Consider the following 22,573-nt stretch of genomic DNA (forward strand, 5'->3'; position numbering starts at 1 on the left):
GATTGCGCCTCGAAGAGGCAAGCATCTGATTACACTGGGTCCTCCAGGACATCTAATTCACTGAGTGTCTCGTTGTTAACACAGACCAATCCGTATCTCCTACGTTTATGGGCCTCTACAGTACTCTTGATCACTTTACTACTTGGTAGTTCACCATCACTTGTACCTTTCTCCCATACATCGCTGTAGATCTGCGTCAAGGTTGATCTCCTGACATCCTCCGATTCGATTCCATCGATTGGATACCCCGTAGCATCGTATATGTTGGTACCATCTGCAGGAACATACATTCTCATGAAATCAGGCTTGAAGCTCTTCCAAGGCATTGGTTCGTCTTCTGACCATCCTCTATAAAGTAACCCAAAATCCTCTTTACTGATGACAATCAGACCGTTGACGCAGCTGGGATCTCTCGTAATGGTGGCAAATCGTCTGACATGATTTAACGAAGCTTTGTCCTCGAGGAACAGACTTCGATTATACGGGTATTGGCCATACAGTCTGCCCACACCTTCTCGACAACCTTCGATAACCGTGGATTTATCCCATATACCATCGAGTACACCCCCACAAGAATGATCATCCATACTTTGCTCAAGGGAAGTGGCTAGAATCTTCGATACCTCATCGTTATATTGGGTATGATCGGTCAGCCCTTTAGGATGAGTTCCTCGCATGAGGTACGTTGCCACCGGTTCTTCAATGCTCATTTGGTTGGGAAGACTCCAATCTTTAAGGTTCCAACAAGTCACTGTACGTTCATGGGGCTTCACACTAGTCATGTCACTTGCCGTAGACATGGGAGCAACATCAGTGGGCTGATACGACATTAGCTCTGACATCTTGAATTTATTCGGATTGGTGTGGCGAATAGTAAAGACAAAGACGAACAGATCGGTAGAGGGGACCGTGTTTATAGTGGTAGACGTTATAGTCGACCTGTAGAAAATGACACGCAATCCCAAGAAGACAAGCCTTCTTCTTCAGCTTCTGAGCTTCGGGATCTCGACATGACGACATGATCTAGAAGAAGAGGGAAAAGGAGAAGAAAGGATCTACCTGGTTTGCGGGTCTGGATCTCTCTCATCTGACAATCAGTCAAGAGGAGGCGGTACACGAGATCGATCAGTATCGCATGGAACATAAGGACGGGCTCTAATTTCCGAAGGACCAAGATAGGTGATAAGGAAGGTCAAAGTCGCCTCATGGAGCTGTAAAGTATTATAACGGTCATGTCAGCTCACGACCCCACCACGACCCCCCCCCCTCGGGACATGGATCGACGAAGGCTGTTGGTCATGTTGATCGTGTTTACATGTATCTAGATTGATGCCCATCAAGTTCGCGTCATCAACGTGTATTTGATGACAAGGCACGGCGGCCGAGCCTGATCGTAATTCCGTTTTACGCGTTTCGTTTTCTTGGTGATGACCGATCAACGAACCAAAGACGATCACTAGCCTGCCGATGCATACTAGGATGATCTGCATTCTTTGGCTATGCATGCACAGGGATGAGTAGGTAGATCAGTCATATGCAAGGTCATGAAATACGAAGGTGGTGCTATCGTGTCCCGAGCTATATGAGACTCCGCTTGCTAGTGAAGTGAGTCTACGTCGCCAAACATATGGAAAGGCAAACTTGCCTCGGTGATTCATTCCCTGAATCCGACAATCAACCATCAAATTAAGATAAACATTAGTCACGATGGGTATGACCGAAGGGGACGTGGTTAGATCCCATTACAAAGTAATCATAATAGATTGTAAATCGCGTTTGAATATTTGTATTCGGCAATCCGGTGGAATTATGCAGCCCCAGTGTTAGGTGTTCTGTTTCTGACTAACCCACACCAACTAACCCACACTGCTTCTTTTTTCATCCTCGTACTCTCATCATCACCAATCATCATAGCATTGTATCATCATTGGCTGTGCGTCCATCATTGCTATTGCCCCATCCCTTGTATCCATAACATATCCCATCGACCACCAATTATAATCGGATGCAACAATAAAATCACTCCATTCGACATCCCATCCTCTATCATACACGCACTTCTATAATCCGGCTTGGCTTCTCGCCTCGCCTTCTCCTCATTCGATATGGCTACGACATCGACATCAAAAACACCCTTGGTACCTCGGTCCAAGAAACATCAACCATCATGGTATCGTCGGAATATCGCCAGACCACTATCCAAGTTGAACCCTTCTAAACTTTTTCATCCAGGCAAACAATCCTTGTCATCGAGATCGATATATATCAACGAAGAGTTACCCTCAGAATTTTACGATAAGAAAGGAAAACTGTTGAAGAACAAGAAATATCCAACGAATCAAAATGTCACATCAAAATATACGATCATAACTTTCTTACCTAGAAACTTGTTTGAACAATTTAGAAGAGTTGCCAACATCTTCTTTGCTGCAATCAACATCTTACAATTCTTCCCTAAATTCTCAACCATCTCACCGGGTTTGGTCATCTTACCGCTCATCGTGGTATTGGCGATCACAGCGATCAAAGATGGATACGAAGATATCAAAAGACATCAGGCAGATCATAAAGTGAATCATTCGATCGTTCACGTACTAGGTGGTGAAAATTATGAGAATATGAACCCGATGAAAGCGAAAGAGAAAACGTTCGTTCCTGCTATTCCATTACCAAAATTGAAATCACGAAAAGCCAAGAAAGCAGCACTCTTAGAAGAGCAAGAAAGGCAGAATGGGCAGGCGAATGAAGCTCCACCTGGAGCTGAACCCAGAGGAGAGGATCATGGTTTAAGCAGGATGAGGAGTCAGGTCTCGAATTGGCAGGATGACCCCGAAGCTGGGGATGCACCGAATGAGATTGGTTGGCATAGGACGATATGGGAAGATGTCAGAGTCGGTGATATTGTGAAGATCTATGATGGTGAACAATTCCCAGCGGGTGAGTGCGGTTTGATCACTGGTCTGATTGCATGCATTGCTGATCAACCTCGGTGCAATAGATATCCTCATCTGCTCCACCTCCGAGGAAGAAGATGTTGCGTATATCGAAACCAAGAATCTTGATGGAGAAACCAATCTAAAGTCAAGAAACGGTGTACCTGGGTTATCACATCTCGATTCTGCTCAAGCATGTACTCAAGCTCACCTACGTATCGACCTTGACGCGCCTGAAGTTAACATGTTCAGATTGAACGGTGCTGCAGTAAATCTAGAAGAGGTTGATGAAGAGGGGCAACATCCGATACATCCCATCACGCTTGAAACCACGTTATTGCGAGGATGTGTGTTGAAGAACACAGCTTGGGTCATTGGTATTGTCATTTTTACCGGAGCAGACACGAAGATTATTCAAAATGCCGGTAGAACACCATCGAAGAGATCCAAAGTGGAAAGACAGATGAATCCTCAGGTTCTGTTGAATCTGTTCATCTTAGCATTAATAGCTATGGTCTGTGCGATTGTCGATCACTTCAACGAAGTCAGATGGAATAATGAACAAGCCTATTGGATGTTATACGCTGATACTCCAGGTGATAATCCGAATATCAACGGTTTAGTCACTTTCGCCAACGCTTTCATCACTTTCCAAAACATCGTTCCGATCTCGCTGTATATTTCCATCGAAGCTGTTAGAACCATCCAAGCTGCTTATATCTACTGGGATAGGAATATCAAATATATCAAGAATGGTGTGGTGACTAGGACAACAGCTAGGAGTTGGAATCTGTCAGATGATCTTGGTCAAATCCAATATGTTTTCTCGGATAAGACAGGTAGGTGCCCACTGTTCATCTCCAAAATCGATCTTTCTAACAACGATGTTTTGTCCTCTATCAGGTACTCTCACTCAAAATGCAATGATCTTCCGACAATGTTCCATTGGTGGACGAATATATACTGGTGATGGAAAACCACCTTCTCACCCTACTCTAACCCATATACACAGTGATCCTCATCAAGTCCAGAAAGCCTCTTCCGGTTCGAGCGATTCTGAAGACACTGCGCAAAATGGCGACGAAAAAGGAGATGACATCAAAGTCGCTTTACCCAAAGAAGTTCTCGCTCCTTTCCATGATGACGAGCTTGATAAAGATCTTGCTGCTCACGATACCGAACAATCAAGGATTCTTCACGGCTTCTTCGCTGTGTTAGGTTTATGTCATACCGTCCTTGCTGCCGAACCTGAACCTGGAGTCATCGAATACAAAGCTCAGTCACCTGACGAAGCTGCTCTCGTACAGTCTGCTGCCGATGTTGGATTTGTGTTCAGAGGACGAGATCATAATATCCTGAAAATGTCTACCCCCTTCTCGGATCAACCGGATGAGTACGAGCTACTTCATGTACTAGAGTTCAACTCTGCTAGAAAACGAATGTCCGTCATTCTGAGAAAATTAGACGAAGATGGAAGGATATTCCTTCTGACCAAGGGTGCCGATAACATCATTTTCGAACGATTATCCAAAGACAACACGCAACGGGAGCTCAAGCAGAAAACCGATCAAGATTTACAATACTTCGCTTCTGAAGGTTTGCGTACGCTTTGTCTAGCGTACAGGGTACTAGGTGATCAGGAATACGAAAATTGGGCCAGGGATTACCACAATGCTACGGTCGCTTTGCAGGATAGAGAAACTCAAGTCGAGGCTGTCTCTTCTAGGATCGAACAAAATCTGATCCTGCTTGGTGCGACCGCCATCGAGGATAAGTTGCAGGATGGTGTACCAGAAACTATCACAGACCTGAAAAGAGCCGGTATCAAAGTTTGGGTTGCTACCGGTGATAAACTGGAAACCGCCGTTGCAATCGGTTACACTACAAACCTTTTGACTCAAGACACGAATTTGATTGTGGTTCGGGAAGGTCGACACTCAATTCAAGATCAGATACGTGACGCCCTCGAAGGGTTTTTCGGCGGCGAGCAAGATGTCACTAGAACCCTCTCCAGAGTCAGCTCGAGATCTAGACCATCTCACGAGGCGCCCAATCTTGCTAGAGTCAATACTGGAGTGCATTCGCTAGTTGGAAGAGACAATGGTACTCGACCTGGTGGCTTCTCTTTGGTCATCGATGGACACGCTCTCGCTCATTGCTTCGAAGATGATGAGACTGAAAGCCTTCTTCTCGCCCTATCAACCCAATGTAACACGGTCATCTGTTGTCGAGTCTCACCCTTACAGAAAGCTCAAATCGTCCACCTCATCAAGGACAATCTCGGTGTCATGTGCTTGGCCATCGGAGACGGAGCCAACGATGTCAGTATGATTCAAGCTGCCGATGTTGGTGTAGGTATCTCTGGTGAGGAAGGTCTTCAAGCTGTCAACTCGTCCGATTACGCCATCGCTCAATTCCGATATCTCAAGCGACTACTGTTCGTTCACGGTCATTGGTCATATTACCGAAACTCATCGATGATTCTCAACTTCTTCTACAAGAACATCATCGGTATCGGAGTATTATTCTGGTACATGATCTTCTGTGGTTGGTCCACCACATACGTCTTCGCTTATGTCTATCTGCTATTCTGGAACGTCTTCTGGACAATTATGCCAGTTTTGGCGATCGGTCTATTCGATAAAGATATTGACGATGAATCCCTCATGGCTTTACCCGAACTATATAGGAAAGGTAGAGAAGGAAGATATTTCGGTATCAAGATCTTCCTTTATTATCTATTTGAAGGATTCTACCAAACTGCCGTCATCTACTTCTTCATCCATTACACTTACGTCTCTACTACAATGCGAGGAGACGGATATGATGTGTACATCTACGAAATGTCAACTACCATGGTGATTGGTGCGGTGATGGTGGCGAACTTCTTCACAGGTCTAAACATCGATTCATGGACCGGATGGACATACTTCGGTATTCTTTTCGGTCCAGTCTTGATCTGGTTATTCACCGCTATCTATTCAATTATCCCGCCCTCATCTTTCTATACCGGTGTTTATGGCAATGACGTTTTCTTATTTAGATCAGCGGCCTTCTGGTTTGGTTGGCCTTTCGTCTTTGTCATCGCTCTATTACCAAGATATATCATTAGGTACTTGGACCAGAATGCTTTCGGGGACGATATCGCCAAGATGAGACTAGTCAGGAAATATAACCCGGATGTCAACCCCGAAACTCATCCGTTGTTAGGTGGTAAATTAGGTGAAAAGGATGAAAACGAAAATGATGATGTAGAAGGTGCTCAACCACAGGGTGAAGACGCCATCAGATTAGAAAGGATGAGATCCACTTCAAATCAACCGCAATCACCTTTCGGAAATTCTGGCAACACCGATGACGTTGAGAATGCTCAGAATAGCGGAAGACCAAGTTACGAAAGAAACCCTAGGAGTTCATTCCAATCAGGTAGATTTGGGATGCATTCGCAAGGAAGGGGGTCGGCTGTCGATAGTGAGTTGATTCATCCACGAACGTCAATGACAAGTATAGCTCTTATACTGATATCCTGTGTCACGTCGTAGTGTCAACTGGTTTGTCACAAGAACCTTCAAGGGGTTATGGATTTACGATGGAAGAAGGTGGTGTAGCTGTAAGTACAATATCCCCTACTCACAACTTACAACTTCACGTATCCGCTTGCACTCCATACTGACATCGATGTCTTCACTTACAGATCCAACGGATGCAATCCCGATTATCTCAGCATTCCCAACATTCCAACCGATATCGATTCATCCCTCGAATGGGTGGTCAATCCAAAGAACCCTTCCAGACTGCTCCAATCCAGCAGAAAGGAGGTATGGCCAAAATACGCGAAAGGGCAGGATCGATCTTATCGCGTAAGAGAGCTGGTACCGATGCGACTCATCATTCCGGTGGAGCCGGTGGAGTAGCTGAGTCACCAACTAAATCAGGTGGATTCCTTTCACCAGGTGGAAGTGGTGGCTTGAAGAAGAAGCAGAGTACGAGACAGTGGGAGTCGCAGGGACCTGATAGAGATGAAGAAGAAGGAGAGGATCCAGAGTTGGGTAGGGATCTGGGTAGTGGTCAGAATATGGCACCGCCCGAGATACCAAGAGTATAATACTTTTTTTCTATTCTTTCTACTTACAATGATATAGTTTAGTCCAATTTCTTTTTTTGCAGCACAATGCTTTGGTATAGGCTGGTGCGGAGTGAGTGCATGTGAGAGAGGGTTTTGCACTATAGTTATATACGATTTTATATTCTTACTTATAGATTTCTTCCATGATATGCACCTGGGATATCTTTCGCCTTTTGCTTTGCCTGTGCAGCACAAGCATAACCTGCAGGAGACGTGGATTACAAGCCGAGTGTACTTTTGAGATTGACGCCACGTTCACGACCCATCCCATTCCTCCACCTTGAGCAGCATTCGACCAGATGAGACATCCATCAACTACCACCCAGAGTTACCTATATCTCTTCACGCAACTGCATAGAGGACGATAGATGAGGTAGGACAGTATGATACTCCTACATAGGGTATATACCCTCTTCTTATTCCTTTCCACGTTGTTCACGACAATCTTCGCGTTACAAGCCGACCTAGCAGGAATAGTAGATTGGCATCGACCGTTAATTGGTGAATACATCTTAGAACCCACCCCACCTATATTTGTGGAACACAAGGATACAAGTAGGGTTGTTGGTTTAACTAAGAAGAATGTCTTGGCTGTGCTGGATGTAGAGAATGGTGATATAGGTGAGTCAGGCCAATCTTATTATCAATCGGTCAGGGTGAAACTAATTTTGGGAACTGGATGTCAGTATGGAGACATCATTTCGAGGATTATGATCCAGTCATCTCATTCCATGTTCATAATGATAGTAAGTCGTACAATATTGAAGTTTGTGTAGTATCGCACAAAGATGCTGATGTGCGGTATGCCTTGGTATAGAAATACTCTTGCTTTCTGGTCCTGGAGGATCTACTGCCCGACTGTTTTCGCTATCGACCGGTTCACTCTCATGGGAGAAATCCGTCATACCGTATGAGGAGCAGATACGTGGTGGTGGAATCTTGACTACTCCCTATCACCTTGGTACGGATGTCAGCTTCGTACCATCCCATGAAGGTGAAAGTGGAGATGAAAGTGTTGTGATTTTGAGCGATGGGAAGAGGATTACTAGATTGGCATTGAAAGATGGGAAACAGCTATGGGCCACTGAAGTACCTGGCGCTGGGTGAGTTATCATATCTCCTAATCAACTTCGTGTAAAGGACGACTGTTAACGTGTTGCTAATCCATATCTCTTTATATGGACATATCATCATATCCAGCTCAACTATCCTTTTCAAACAGCTGGTCTCAAGCGGATCATCCATTCACGTACTAGGCATCCAAAATGGTATCTCGGCACAGATGTTGTTGACTACAACGTTAGATCTGAGAACATCAATACCGAAAGCAGATTTAGGTCAAATACCTTCAATAGTCAAAATACCCGAACAAGCTCTCATCTCTTCTACCGGTGATGGGGAAACCAAAGTGGTCTGGACGGAACATGGTAGAATTAGGATAGTGGCCATCAAAGAGGACGGGTCGGTAGGGAAGGAGATCAAAGATCTTTTACCTGGAAAAGGGAAAGTGTACAATGAGATCATTGAAGTAGGCACCAGAACAAGAGGTATCATACTGGGCCGACGATCCGATGGAGGAGTGGATGTTATCAATGTCATTAAAGGGGAAAAGGTTGGGGAGTTTGAGCTTTCGGTGAGTCTCATATTTGCTCACCTTTCGAGACGACAAGTGATGTGCTGACCCCAGAGTGTTTAGACCAAGTCGGATGAGAGGTCGGACTCTGTATATTCTGGTATCATCACGGCCAAAGGAGTCATACTCAATCGAGTATATTGGTCCTTTAATATGGCTGTGAGTGCCTTCTACTGCTCTCGAAGAAATCAAAATCATATATCTGATCGTGATTGGTCGCTTGACAGGTCGGAGTCGCTCAGACCATCAATATCCCCAACGTTGAATCGACAGACATCATCACATCCGGCTTCACCTTCTCTTATGATACCGCCTCGCACGGGACTTTCCTCCATGTAAGCTTGAACAGTATTCGTGTACCTCATTGTCACTCTACTAACGTTCGATTGAGGATCATGCAGGCCGCCGTATCTCCCACTCTATCTGACAAGCAATTGCCTGTTCTGATCCTCACTACATCGAGCGGTGCCATACAGCGAATGGAGCTAGACAACCCTGGCTGGGTCCGCGAGGAATCGTTGGCGGATATCAAAGCAGCTCGATTCGTTGATCTTGGTGAACCAGAAACTGAGGAAGTGAGAGAAGTCTTAGCGGAAGAGACCTTTGTCGGCAGGCTGAGTAGGCATCTGGCTGAACTCAAGGTGAGTTCCACATGTCTAGAATTTTTATTTTGTTGAAAGTACCTAACGACTTGCGCCAGGATCTACCCGGATATGTCATTCGATTTGCCAAGCGATTCACAGCCGCTTCGTACACTTCTGCATTGCAAGTCACACCCTTAAACACTACTCACCTTCATCGAGACCAATTCGGCTTCCAGAAACTGCTCATAGCGGCAACCGCGAAAGGAAAAGTCTTTGCACTCGATTCGTCCACCGGGAACGTCATCTGGTCTCGAAATCTAGGCTTGACGAGCGAGAAAGGCTCCGAAATAGCAGTTGAGGATATTTGGAATGTAAGAGATGGTGAAGGTGGCCGAGAACCTATGTTGGCTATTTTGGCTACTAAGACTGTGGGAGAGGTGAGCGAATATGTCAAGGATGCGAGTTGATCCCATCAGCTGATATGAGAACTTGTAGACTATATCCACAGTCGCATACCATCTCAATGCTTATACCGGCCTCATCTCAGGGGAAGTCGACCCCATCAACCACCTACCACTAGGAAAGACACTGTTCGAGGGAAAAGCCCTAAATGCTTTCTTGCTTCCATTCGAGAACTGCGGCTCAAAAGCTACTGTCTTGGCTGTGATCGATCCCTCCAATTCTCTCCACATTTTCCCATCATGCAAAAAAGTACTCGGAGCGATCGAAGGTATATCAGATACGTTATTCTACACAACTCAAAGTCGATCTATCGATAGAACGATCCTTCGGGGCTTTATACCATCTACGGCCACTCAAGGGGGCGCATTGAATGGCGAGGTGATCTGGCAACATCCCTTTGCCGAAGGAGAAGTAATTCTAGAGACACAACCTGTTATATTCGATGCGATAGCTTCTTTCGGTCGAGTTCTAGGCGACAAGTCGACTCTATACAAGTACTTGAATCCTCACTTGCAGATCATATCGACTTTCACGCCTTCCACGAAAGGTGTATCATCAACATCGCTAGAAGGAGTTGGAAAGGCGTATGTTATAGATACCACCAATGGCAGAGTGGTGTATCAGACCGAGATCGACGGTGTGGTAGGTAGAGGCGGCATCAAAGTTGGCATGGTAGAGAATTGGCTGGTTGTCAGTTGGTCAGATCAGAGAGGATGGAAGATTGCTAGTACAGAGCTATACGAATACTCGGACAAGAAAGGCGTCACGTGAGTGTGCGAGAGGACAAGCTGGGATGTGCCATCAGTGGTTCAAGTCACTGGAGGCTGACTATTCATTGCTACGTACAGACCTTCACAATCCACCTTTGAGGAAACTCCCGTCATCGCTATCTCGCAATCTTTCATCTTGCCCACCGAAGTGAAGACATTGGGCTTCACAACTTCAAAAGCTGGTATAACAACCAAGGAAGTTATCAGTGAGTAGCTATTTGAGCTGATAGCTGATGCTGCCAGTACAGCCACTGATGCATGCCTCGTTTAACATAGTCGTAAATGGTAAAAATCAAATCGCTACTATTCATCGCAGACTGCTCGATCCTCGTCGACCGGTTGGAAAACCAAGTTCAAGGGATAAAGAGGAGATGTTGATTCCCTATGAGGCTTTGATACCTGTGGATCCAAAGAAAGTGATCTCACATACATATCAGGTGAGTGTGGTCATCTTACTCCATATTGTGTGTCATTACTCATATTCTGTACTTACTCATACAGATACTCGGAGCCAAAACTCTCTTAACTTCACCAGCATTGGTCGAATCGACTTCACTCCTATTCGCATATGGTCTAGACCTATTCCTGACCAGAGGTATAACACCTTCGGGAACATTCGATATCTTATCTGACACATTCAACAAGGCTCAGCTACTTTTGACTCTTGGTGCTTTGACGATAGGTATCTTGGTTGCTGGACCAGCAGTGAAGAGGAAGGAATTGAAGAATAAATGGTACTGAACAAATTAGATTCTTTGCGAATGCAAAACAATAATGTCTCATAGCCTCGGATGGTCTTCGTTTACGCGTGAGGTCTTCGTCGGCCGGATCTTGAGGATTGAGGCGTTCTCGAGCTCAAAGGATACACTTGTCCGAGGGTGTCCGTCGGTAGGAGTTTCTGTCGTGAGCTTGAGGTCATCCGCTTCTGTATGGTTTCAGACCTGAGAGGATCTCCGAATGGAGAGTGTTGTCATTGGAAGACCTATGTCTCACTATAACCAGATCGTAGTAGAGCATAAGTCATATACGGCGTTCGTCCTGCTGCACTCTCAAAAGGCGAAGTTACTCTCTGTATTTTATCTGCTATTGCCCACACCTCAACATACAGTGACTGTACGCAAAACAGTACAACAAAGAGCATAAAACATGGTATATACTCATAGTAATGACTCTGACGACAGCCTTGTAGTGATAGAGCAAGACGTCGTTAACACAGGGAACCCTGGAGATGGCGATCTCAGGGCGACCGCTAAAGACGAGGAATACGAAATTATATCAAGCGATCAGATCGATCATGAAAAGAACACTGTCACGGATTGGACGTCTGGTCACCATATCAGTAACAAAGGCTCCTCCACAGCTCAACGTGACACAACGTGCAGTTCCAACACTGGCGATGATACCAGAGTTGTGCTTGGGAGAAAACCCACGGTTCTGTATAACGTCGGCGAGCCGGGTGTTCAATCGGCTCAATTGACAACGGCCATCATCCCTCAACATCTGACAGGTAGCGCTGAAGAACTCGAGAATATCAAAGCCGCATATAGATATCGAGACGAGATTAAAGATAGACATGAAGACAGGTATGACAATATTCCCCACGACGCTTTGTACCAATTTACAAGGGATGGATTGAACGATTGCGTTGAGAAAACTCATCAGGATATCAAGGAGACTTTCAAGAGATACTCGGATTCGTTCGATATCCATTCTATACCTTGTGCCCACCAATCTTCTCTATCGACAGTCAGAGATTTATTGTGCACATGTGATTCACCTAGAAGATCAACGGTGGTTGTAGGCGTTGATCCGTCCCAATACAGCTGGACCAGCTCGAAAGGGATCAACGAGATCAAACGATTCAGACTCTACACACGAACTGAAGATTCTTTAGGATATGGATCCCCCAACGCGATCTTTGGAATCTCATATATCGAGAAATCCAAATTACAGGGGATCAGAGCGGCCGAAAGACTTCATGCAAATACAGTTGGGGCTCTGTCTCAGGCTTCCGAGAAGTCCCTACCTAGAGATTGGCGAGAAGTCGCTATAAAGTTGATGCCCTCCAATTACAGTACATCGCAAAGCAATCCTTGTTCATATCTGAGAGTGGAGAATAAGTTTATCGATTGGCTTGAGAAACAACCGTTCAATTTCTTGGAGAAAATCGATACTATCCCTGACGATGATCCTGCCACGTATGATACTATTCCATTTAATCAGTAGAAGAAGTTGGCGCTTTGTGCCGATAAACCTCTGTTGATGGCTTCTCAAATGCTCGTCTTTAAACATGTAGTATGCACTCACATCAGAATACCTAGATACGGCCTATCGTGATCATGCACAGTGATATATCATTCTATAGTGTACAACTCATCAAGATCACAAGATATTTTCGTGGCTGATGGCGTTAAGCCCCCCCCCCATTTTTATACACAAGTCCTTTCGATATATCTTTGAAAAGCTGGTGAATTCATTCTTTCAGAATACTGTACAATATGTTCTCAAAGTATTCCAACTTTCTGACCTGAGGGATATCCTCTCAATATGATGTCGTGCCAAATGGCTCTGATTAGATCATTGCGTCACTCATTGAGACGCTGTGAAAGCAGCAAAAAGAACAGTTGAAACCGCCTCTTCGCTGAAAGGATGTACTTTTACAGATGTGTCATGTGGCTAGATGCTTCCCTCTGCAGTCAGTCATACGCATTCATGTACAATATGCAAGAGCACTTGGTTTTAGAGGTTGGGACCCGTCGGCCGTCTGAATACAGTTCAGCTTCAGGTATTCCGCGTTCTCCCAGTCTCACATATTGCATAAGCATTATTCCCTGGTCTTCTCTAGGTTTTTTCATATGCACTCATTCTGCGCATACCATGCATTGCCTCTTATCTAGTATACAACTTTCAGCCCCTCAACTCCTGTGCTTTAGAAGGAATAACCGAAGGCAAACTCTTCTTTGTCACCCAGTTATGATGTGGATTGTGCTCCTTGGGATAATGAAACGTATACCCCTCCCAATCCTCCCTTGTCTTTCGTTTGTAGCTCTCAACATCTGTCGGTCTTCCATCTAGATCATCAAGTGGTATCTTTGGGAAATGATTAAGGTAAGTATTCGTATCGAGCTCGGTGTGGCATTTGAAAGGTAACGTCCCCGTCTCGGTCTCCGTTGTGAATCTCGACCATTCCTCATATTGCTGTTCAACCCATTGACTGATCAAGTCCCTCCCGGCACTATTGACGGTATCAGTATCATATATGAGTCTGTCAACTACGTTCTCCCCTTCTTGTATAGTGGGAAACGGCATATAAGCAGACACTTCAGGTTGCTTTTTCAAGTACGTGTCAAGGTGTGTTCCAAATTCCTGAGCCTCTGAATATCCAGCTTGACTTTTTAATGGTCCTTTACTTGGATCACCCACAATTCGCAGATCGATATATTCAACAGGGCTTTTGATAGTATAAGACGGTTCGGTGATTCTGTACCGAGGGACGTTCTTACATACTGTTCCCGAGATGAGATAGGGATGAACAAGAAGTGTAATGCTATGCCAAGGTGCTGAGGCGGTTACGCTCAAGGTATATGTCGGACCATCATCTTGTGAATGATGGTTGGACGTCTCTGATTCATCTTGTGAGGTGGATAGGGTGACAATACGGGGATTTGACGGCGCACTTCTCGAACTCGATGAAAATGGCATGTTTGAGGTTGTTCGATAAGAGAAATTCCGTATTTGAGGGAGATGAGATAGGTATATCAAGCTAAGTATGACAATGCAAGGATTGCAGGAGGATATAAGAAGAAAGAAGCTTTAGCCAAGCTCCTACATATGTTAGGGACTCCTCACTGAGCAGTGTTTCCTTGTCAACATCGTCATTCGAACTACTTCGAAGACTGACTTGGTTTCGGATATCCTTTTTTGGAAGTGCCTCACACCAGAATAAAAGGAAGGAATGAGCCTTACTCTACGTCCATGACGTTCACGGGACATTACACATATATCATATCGCATAGGGATATTAACGAAACAGAATTGTATCTCTGTTGGATAGCAGCTAGATAGCACCCATCTTACTCATCTTCTTATCATGTCCTCTAGTTCTAGCAGCATTCGAATGACCTCTACCGGACTTACTGCCCCCTCTACCACCTCTTTGACCTCCTCCGTTCCCGCCTCTAGTTCCACCTCTTCCACCTCTATTTGGATGGCCTCCTCTCGATGATCCTTGTTGTGGGTTATTCCGTGGTGGCGAGTTCTGTCTGTTCCTCGACATCCTCTCAGTATGAGCAGATAGTATATCATCTTTATGAGGCTACCAACGGAAGAACAAGTACATATATAAGTTATCCGCGATCATTTAATACATTAACACATTCGAAACCACTTACATCTCTTTCCAACATGATTCTCCAACCTTCGATCTGACCATCATCCCAACCAGTCATCTCTCTCAATTTCTTTCGCTCACTCGATCTTCTCGTGGCTCCATCTCGCTCGAATACCCTTTGGTTATTTATATAAGCCGTTCGAAGTATATCCAGGCGTTGTCTATCGGAGGGCCCGGATGAGGGCGTTGTAGTTCCAGAAGGTTCACGTGAGATCTGTAAAACGGAAAGAGAGAGATATCCTTCAGTATTTCCGCTTCAACAAGCTTACCAATCCAACACGAGAAATCTCACCTTCACTCCATCCTCTTCGCTAATCTCATCCTCTTCATCATCACCGCTCGTAACTTTGATCCTACTAATCACACCATCATAACCTTCCTCATAATCATCCTCATCGTCTAGCAGATTAGCATCTTGCAATGCCTGTCTTCGTTCCTCTTCTTCTACAGCTTGTTTCTCTACCAATCGCATGATGGATGCTCGTAATGTGTCGGGTATGGTATTTGATAAAGTAGGTAATGACCTGGATAAGAGCACGTACATGTTAGATCGGTCCAAAATAATTCACAATAGGGTTGTTCTTCCAAAGATTGAATGGACTCACGAATCATCATCTTTCAACTTCAATTTGCTCAAATCCAATGCTTCATCATCGAATATATTCCTTCTTTCCACCTTACCCTTCTGTCCACTTTGATTAGTACCGTTACCGTTGACATCGAGTGTAGATGTTTCAGGTATACTATCACCTTTAGATAAAGTTTGAATGGCCAATTTCAACTCTTTCAGATCGTCAGGTAAACCTTCACCTTTGTTGAAGATAATTTCGACGATGGGCGAAGCTTGTTCGGAAGGTGTTGCTCGAGATCCCTCTGGTAAAGATGAGATAGAGGGATGTGAAAGTGCTGATAGAAGTAGATGTGGTGGGAGGGTGGGGAAGAGTTGTAGGAGATGTTGGACTCTCTATAAGCCAAAGCTCTCGTCAGCTCTTCTCACGATGTCACGCATAGCATCATAGCATCGATGATGGACACTGGTACGACAAATTGGCGAACCGTCTTCTAGCGAACAGCAAGAGATGAGTGGTATTCGGCCAGTCAATACTCACTCTATCTTCCTTTGCTCTCCCATCCCTCTCTTTGATCAAAACCTCTTTGACCTCTTTCGAAAGACCTTCCTCATCTCGCTCAAGTAAAGCTTCCCAATCGTCTCTCAACTTCGATCCATCTCCCATCACCTCTCCCTGTGCTTGTCGTTCAGTCAATTCACCCATAAAAGCAATCATAGTCTCTTCTACCGTATCATGTCCTGATGGAACACTACCCAAAAGTTCTTTACATATCATCAATATATCCGATTTCACTCTTATTCTCGTAACCGCTCTTTCGTTCGAGTTAGTCGTAGTGGATATGATAGAGTAAGCTTTAGATAATGATTTGATAAGATTCTCTGAATCTTCCAATACCAAAGCCAATAATTCATCGTGAGAACGAATGATCGATAACAATATCATTGTCGATTTTGAGATATCATCTAGACATTTATTCCCATTGTTATTGGTATTACCGAGGTTGAGCCTGTTGATGAGAGAAGGTATGATATCGATCCTGAATACTTCAACCAGATCTCCGTTCGAATCAAAAGCATTTGTCAAGATCTCGTTGATAGTTGTGAGATATAATGGATATGCTATGATGGCATCTAACAAGAGTGAAGCTTTGATCAAACCAGGATGAGAAGTTGATAATTCTAGTAAATGCTGTAGAGGGATAGTAGATTTTGCTTGATGAATGTTGCCTGACGAGGGTGAAGATAGAGTGATGGAAGCGATGATATGGAGGATCGATCGAAGAGCAGGAAGGGTGGACGATGAAGGAGGGGAGTGAGATAGTTGGGATATCAGGTGGGGTAGGAGTTTGGGATAGAGTGAGGGAGGTGGGAGGGTTGTTGGGAGGTTGACTGTCATTGTGCGAGGGCGAAGTCGAGATGGGTGAGGAGCGATGGGGGAGAGGACAGACGACAGATCAATCTTGCGCCAATGACTCGGTCTACCTTGCAGGCAAACTAGACTGAAGGTTGAAAGAGATTCAAAATACTCGATAACTTCGACATGAATCCAGCAAGACATTTATTTTGGATCACCTCCACTCGAATCCGATAAAATGTCAAGATCCAATTGTCGAATTCGACTGACACCTGAGGTCACTCCAATACACATGCTCAAACGCTCATCCGAGTATCACGTCGTATGCAAACGGTCTTCAAATGCCAACGAAAATGCAAATGGTCCCTCTCAATTGGTTTCGGATTTCAAAACCACATGCGTTATTGTCATAGGCAAAAGCCTTTTATGAAAATAGGTCATCTCATCACAGCTATACTAAGCTCGTACAAAAACCTCCTATCCCATTTCAAACCATCCACTAGATACTAACAAACTTAGTAAGCAGCGGCTTTCTTGGCGGCAAGAGCGAGGTGACCAGAGTAAACGTCCAAAGGAGAGTTTCCAACATCGACGTGTTTCCAGAGATCGGGAGATTGGAATTGGTAGGTCTTTGAGAGAGCGGCCATGGTAGCTTTCAAGAAGTTTCCTTGAGTGGCAGTAGAACCTTTAGATTGGGTGTAACAGTCTTGGATACCGGCCATTTGTAACATTCTCTTGGAAGCTGGAGCGGCGACGATACCAGTACCTCGAGCTGAAACAAGAAGAATCAACCATCAGCATACTCCTTTTCTTCCTATGTAAGAATAGACAAACTCACGGGCAGGGATCAATCGACACATGACGGAACCAGCTTTACCGGAAACTTTACATGGGACAGTGTGAGGTTCAGCAATGTGAGAACCCCAGTATCCTCTTCGGACAGGGGTGATGGAGAGCTTGGCAGCGATGATGGCTCCTCGGATGGCGGTAGCGACTTCCTTGGCGCATTTGACACCGAGACCGACGTGTCTGTGGGTTTAGATGAAATGGGATGGTTGATTCATCAAGGATTGTGATTAAGCGATATCGATTCGAAAGTAATATTGATGATAGAGAAGGGAGAAGGGATTATCAGCATTGATTCAGATAATGGAAGATGGCCTTGCTATGACGCTCTCCACTCACCCATCGAAATCACCAACGGCAACGAAAGCCTTGAATCGAGTTCGTTGACCGGCAGAAGTTTGCTTTTGGACGGGTTTGATGGACATGACTTCGTCCTTGAGGGCGGGGAGGAAGATGTCTACAATTTGGTATTCCTTGACAGGGAGAGAGAAGAGGTAGATCTCCTCGAGAGACTTGATTTTACCGTCTTTCACGAGTCGACCGAGCTTGGTGACGGGGACCCTACGTTGTCAAAATGATAATCATATCAGTCTTAATCCCTAATTTTTCGTCGATACTGATTCATATCATCCTCCATCCAAATTCCATCTAACACGTTCAATCCAATCCAATTCAATCCACCGTATATCCCCTTCCATGACCATAACGATATTTCTCTGTTCTCAATTGTTCCTTTCTCATTGCCTTCCTTCCTCCTGTTATACCGTTGACACAAACCACACTCACCATTCCTTCTCCTCTTCCTTCTTACCACCTCTTCTGGGACCTCTTCGTCCTCTTCCACCAGCACCACCTCGTCCTCTACCGAATCCACCTCGTTGTCCTTGAGCTTGAGCTTCAGCCATTTTTGATGATGATGATGGTTTTGTTAACTTGAAGGATGGAGTAAGAAGGTATTCAATGACAAGTAAGGTCTTTTGGTGTTGTCTGCTGCAGCAATCGCCAATCCACCATGCACAACGGACACAAACCCAGAGAGTCAAGTCGAAAGAGAAAATTAACCAAAAGATCGATCGGTGATTTGCGGCGTTATAGACTGGCTTATATCCGATAGAACAGGACAAGCCATCGGCGTTATGGCACCACACTCAGGCTTAGATGGGAAGAGCGGAGAAGACCGCCGAGAACCCGTTCGGACTTTGACTTTGTGATAAGGCACATGGGTCCACCCTGCAGGACAACAATATTTCCCACAGTCAAAGATACACATGCTTGTTCTCTCCTTGCTGCGGCGGTATTTGATGGGTCTATCAAGGTAATGGGAATGCACAAGGAAGAAGCAAGTGTACAGCCCATAAGTCAAAGGTTCACCCGCGGTCATGATATCAAGCAGTATGAAACGTCATCGATGGGGATCATAGCTCAGAACGAGAATGATCTACTGTATGTGTGTTTGGATAGATAACTGAGGTCTTTTCGATTCTTCCATCTGCTCGTATATACAGCATCATACATACCTTACATACAGAATTTGATTGACTATAGTAATCTCTTCACACAGTCGTGTGTTCGCGAGCCACATCTAAATACCGAAGATTCTTAGTCATCAACGTAGAGAGTCGCATAGCCTACGGGAAGTCACTGCGACTAAGACTTGAAGAAAGAAGCTGGATTTTTACATTTTTCTATTCCCACGTTAGTGATTTTTCTTCATCGTCTTACGGCACGGTACTTTACTCGGCATTCAAAAGTGGAGGACCATCATCTGAAAGTGAAAGGGGACTGACTTCGTAGGACTTGAGAAAGTGGAACGATAGGATTGATGTAGATAGTAGATAAATGTCTTTGCTGATCATCATCATTGTATCTTATATAGATACTCGATCGTATTTCATTAGATAAAAATATCAATCAACGATTCAATCAAGCAAGCAAGCAAACGTTGTCGGAGAAAAAGTTTATAGCAACAGATCACAAAGATAAGCAAGAGCGAAGAACTTGGCAACGAAAATAGCATTGTGAGTAGGATCTTAACCCTCCCATACCTTCCTTCCTTCCTTGTCTTGTCTTTCATGTCTATAGATCCATTCTCATGTCTCAAACGAGAGACATTCCCATACTTTCTAAACAATCTATTCGGGCCGGTCGGTATGTGAAAGATCCAAAGGTAAAATGAAAAGCTGTTCACCTGTCCGACTTGCACCTGTACACGTGCTATCCTTCAACTACATCATCACGATCATATATCAATGTTGAAGTTCGTTTTCATTTTTATTTTTATTTGACACGCCCTGACCATGAACCTGGTTGCAACCACTTTCCTTTGATCTAATGTCTTTCTCATCTCTCATATACAGTATTTACAGCTGACGATCGCAACTCAACGTCGTACGATACTCTTCCCACCATCATATTATAGAACAATTAGAATCTTGATAAAGGCATATTGTGCGGAACCGAAATATCACACAGCTACATACCACATACCAACCTCGACATAGCCTCATCTTTCACTATACATCTATCTATTCTAAGCGAAGATCAGCACATCAGCACATCAATCGCCGAATAATCACACACATATATATATACAATATAATCCTTTGATCATCTTGCATTTCTCCTACTTATCATCCCACCAACCATCTCAACCCAACGACCAACTTCCTTTCATCGTACTCACCGCAATCACAACCTTACGAAAAGAACAGAGCAACCACCAAACAATACATATTTCGAAAGGACTACATACAATAAATCCAGTGCTTAGCCATCGCTCAAGCTAGAAACTTCAGGTACGACCTAGTACGCTCCAATATCCAAATTTTCATCAGAACACATTCAGGTACCCTTAAAGTCAGAGGGAGCACTGTATAAAGAATCTGATTAAAATGTCTGGAAGTCCCTCAAGAGCGGTAAGTCTGCTTTATATCAATCATGACAGTCGTGTTTCAATCCGGTGTGGTGTAGCGCAAGCTGACGTGATTTACTTTGTGTGATGTGGTGTGATAGATAAGACGTAAATTGGTGATCGTAGGAGATGGAGCCGCAGGTAAAACTTCCTTGTTGAATGTATTTGCAGTGGGACATTTCCCAGAGAATTATGTGAGTTTATCTAGCTTTTCATCTTGATCACCTGCACTCGGCAGAGAACCAAGATTTGCATATAGTAGGAAAGAGAGCTGACTTTACATGGCTGATAGGAACCAACGGTATTTGACAACTACGTGACGGAGATTGAGTTGGATGGGAAACCCGTTCAGTTAGCATTATGGGATACAGCGTAAGTAGATTATATATTCATATCCGACAAAGACCCATTGCAGACGGTCATCCTTCATTTCGATCACAGAAGAAAACGCTGATGATATGCCTCTCTTTCACAGTGGTCAAGAGGAATATGAACGACTTCGACCGTTGTCGTACTCGAAAGCACATATAATCTTGATAGCTTTCTCGGTGGATACACCTGATTCGTTGGAGAATGTCTCGCAGAAGGTGAGTTCGGGCTATTCCCATTGACACGTCTGCCTATAATCTCTCGACAAGGCTATGAATACACAAAGGTTTCCTTCGAAAAACCATGCAGTCATCGTGGGCTGACCATAGCTTATGGGGTGTCATAGTGGATCGAAGAAGTCAGATCTATATGCGGTCGACAAATACCGGTAATACTCGTAGCTTGTAAGACGGATCTAAGAGACAGGGCGATGGCAAATGGTACTTTCACACCTGAGAGGTATATCGACCATGCTACTGTGAGTGAAATTAGTCTTGCATGACAAGGGATCATGTTCATGTTGCTCATGTTCGTTACGTGCTTTAGGGTCAAAGAATAGCAAATATCATTGGGGCCCGAGCGTATTTTGAAACTTCCGCTTTGGAAAACAAAGGTGTAGATGCTGTGTTTGAGGCTGCTACGAGAGCTGCTGTCTTGGTGCGCGATCAGGGTCACGGTGGTGTAGGTGCAAGTCATGATCATGGTCATCGAGAAGCTTATGGTGGCAAGAGGAGGAGTGAGAAGGATGATGGGGAAGATAAAGGGAAATGCTGTGTTGTTATGTGAGGGAACACTCAAGATATGCCAGTTTCTCCATTTTCCCGACCATCATCATCAGCAGCAGACGAAATGGAAAACCTCAAGATGGTCAACGTATCAGAACACGACCAAAAGAGAAACAGAACGGACAAATCACCTCAAGTTCAACGCTCATTGTTGGTTGTTCATCGAATCCTTCACCCGCATATACTCTATTATCCCATAATCAATTCCTGTCCTCCGAACGCTTCGACGTCAAGTACGATTGTATAATACACGACCATTCAACGTCCCTTTCATGTCGAAAAAGCGAATAAAAACGCATGCCCCATGTCCCATGTCCATTTCATTGATTTTTAGGTTGTTCTCTTTAGTTTTATACATGTTTCTTTTCCCTTCCATTTTCTTTTGCTGTTCGCCCACTCATTGTCATATATAAACGGTACCCGTCATGTTATTTGTTCTGTCCATAGCATCTCTTATATCAATGCATCTATAGAAGTATGTTCATATGAAACCCTTGTTGAAATGATTCTCCCATGCAAGTGGAAATGGCTGAGTAGCAGGAGCCGTGATTTTACCGTTTCCGGTGATCGCCGATCTTGAGAGCGGTGCCTGAGCAATTGGGAATGACGTAAGTAAACAGCAGGAGGGGAGAGGAGAGCAGCAGCAACGACAACAACAACAACAAAGGAATGAGTGAGCATATATGTAGATGGATAGATGCATCGAGTAAGTATATCAAGTCATCTGATACGATCAGATCAAACGTATGTTGCTATCTCTTCATCATTGCTAGTCGTACCCATGACCATTGGAATCTGATCACCATCGATACTTTCTGCTCTTTCACCGACGACCATCC

At 44.4% G+C, this 22,573-nt stretch overlaps 8 protein-coding genes across 8 annotated transcripts; 4 read left to right on the forward strand and 4 right to left on the reverse strand.

Moving 5' to 3' along the window:
- Positions 1-29: 29 nt before the first annotated feature.
- Positions 30-710, reverse strand: L199_006962 (uncharacterized protein; the record flags this gene model as incomplete). The annotated part of the gene is made up of 1 exon (XM_064892659.1): positions 30-710. One exon carries the CDS (start codon positions 708-710, stop codon positions 30-32), a length of 681 nt encoding a protein of 226 aa, XP_064748731.1.
- Positions 711-2,105: 1,395 nt separating this feature from the next.
- L199_006963 (uncharacterized protein) lies at positions 2,106-7,038 on the forward strand (the record flags this gene model as incomplete). Its single annotated transcript, XM_064892660.1, has 5 exons — positions 2,106-2,937; positions 2,999-3,772; positions 3,837-6,404; positions 6,476-6,543; positions 6,628-7,038. 5 exons carry the CDS (start codon positions 2,106-2,108, stop codon positions 7,036-7,038), a joined length of 4,653 nt encoding a protein of 1,550 aa, XP_064748732.1.
- A 404-nt stretch (positions 7,039-7,442) lies between these two features.
- L199_006964 (uncharacterized protein) lies at positions 7,443-11,249 on the forward strand (the record flags this gene model as incomplete). Its single annotated transcript, XM_064892661.1, has 12 exons — positions 7,443-7,680; positions 7,746-7,805; positions 7,877-8,162; positions 8,260-8,692; positions 8,756-8,851; positions 8,920-9,027; positions 9,094-9,333; positions 9,393-9,713; positions 9,772-10,505; positions 10,587-10,714; positions 10,785-10,945; positions 11,010-11,249. The coding sequence occupies 12 exons, from the start codon at positions 7,443-7,445 to the stop codon at positions 11,247-11,249; spliced, it is 3,045 nt and encodes a 1,014-aa protein (XP_064748733.1).
- A 405-nt stretch (positions 11,250-11,654) lies between these two features.
- Positions 11,655-12,734, forward strand: L199_006965 (uncharacterized protein; the record flags this gene model as incomplete). Its single annotated transcript, XM_064892662.1, has 1 exon — positions 11,655-12,734. The coding sequence occupies one exon, from the start codon at positions 11,655-11,657 to the stop codon at positions 12,732-12,734; it is 1,080 nt and encodes a 359-aa protein (XP_064748734.1).
- A 681-nt stretch (positions 12,735-13,415) lies between these two features.
- On the reverse strand, positions 13,416-14,210 carry L199_006966 (uncharacterized protein; the record flags this gene model as incomplete). Its single annotated transcript, XM_064892663.1, has 1 exon — positions 13,416-14,210. The coding sequence occupies one exon, from the start codon at positions 14,208-14,210 to the stop codon at positions 13,416-13,418; it is 795 nt and encodes a 264-aa protein (XP_064748735.1).
- A 355-nt stretch (positions 14,211-14,565) lies between these two features.
- Positions 14,566-16,865, reverse strand: L199_006967 (uncharacterized protein; the record flags this gene model as incomplete). Its single annotated transcript, XM_064892664.1, has 5 exons — positions 14,566-14,823; positions 14,900-15,112; positions 15,191-15,422; positions 15,504-15,862; positions 16,008-16,865. 5 exons carry the CDS (start codon positions 16,863-16,865, stop codon positions 14,566-14,568), a joined length of 1,920 nt encoding a protein of 639 aa, XP_064748736.1.
- Positions 16,866-17,338: 473 nt separating this feature from the next.
- On the reverse strand, positions 17,339-18,574 carry L199_006968 (ribosomal protein S5; the record flags this gene model as incomplete). Its single annotated transcript, XM_064892665.1, has 4 exons — positions 17,339-17,595; positions 17,662-17,852; positions 18,009-18,230; positions 18,456-18,574. The coding sequence occupies 4 exons, from the start codon at positions 18,572-18,574 to the stop codon at positions 17,339-17,341; spliced, it is 789 nt and encodes a 262-aa protein (XP_064748737.1).
- Positions 18,575-20,560: 1,986 nt separating this feature from the next.
- On the forward strand, positions 20,561-21,735 carry L199_006969 (uncharacterized protein; the record flags this gene model as incomplete). The annotated part of the gene is made up of 6 exons (XM_064892666.1): positions 20,561-20,584; positions 20,682-20,774; positions 20,873-20,952; positions 21,056-21,167; positions 21,296-21,427; positions 21,496-21,735. The coding sequence occupies 6 exons, from the start codon at positions 20,561-20,563 to the stop codon at positions 21,733-21,735; spliced, it is 681 nt and encodes a 226-aa protein (XP_064748738.1).
- Between the last annotated feature and the right edge of the window lie 838 nt (positions 21,736-22,573).

Source organism: Kwoniella botswanensis, chromosome 2, assembly GCF_036426115.1.
Source record: "Kwoniella botswanensis chromosome 2, complete sequence".
Classification (NCBI taxonomy): Eukaryota; Fungi; Basidiomycota; class Tremellomycetes; order Tremellales; family Cryptococcaceae; genus Kwoniella; species Kwoniella botswanensis.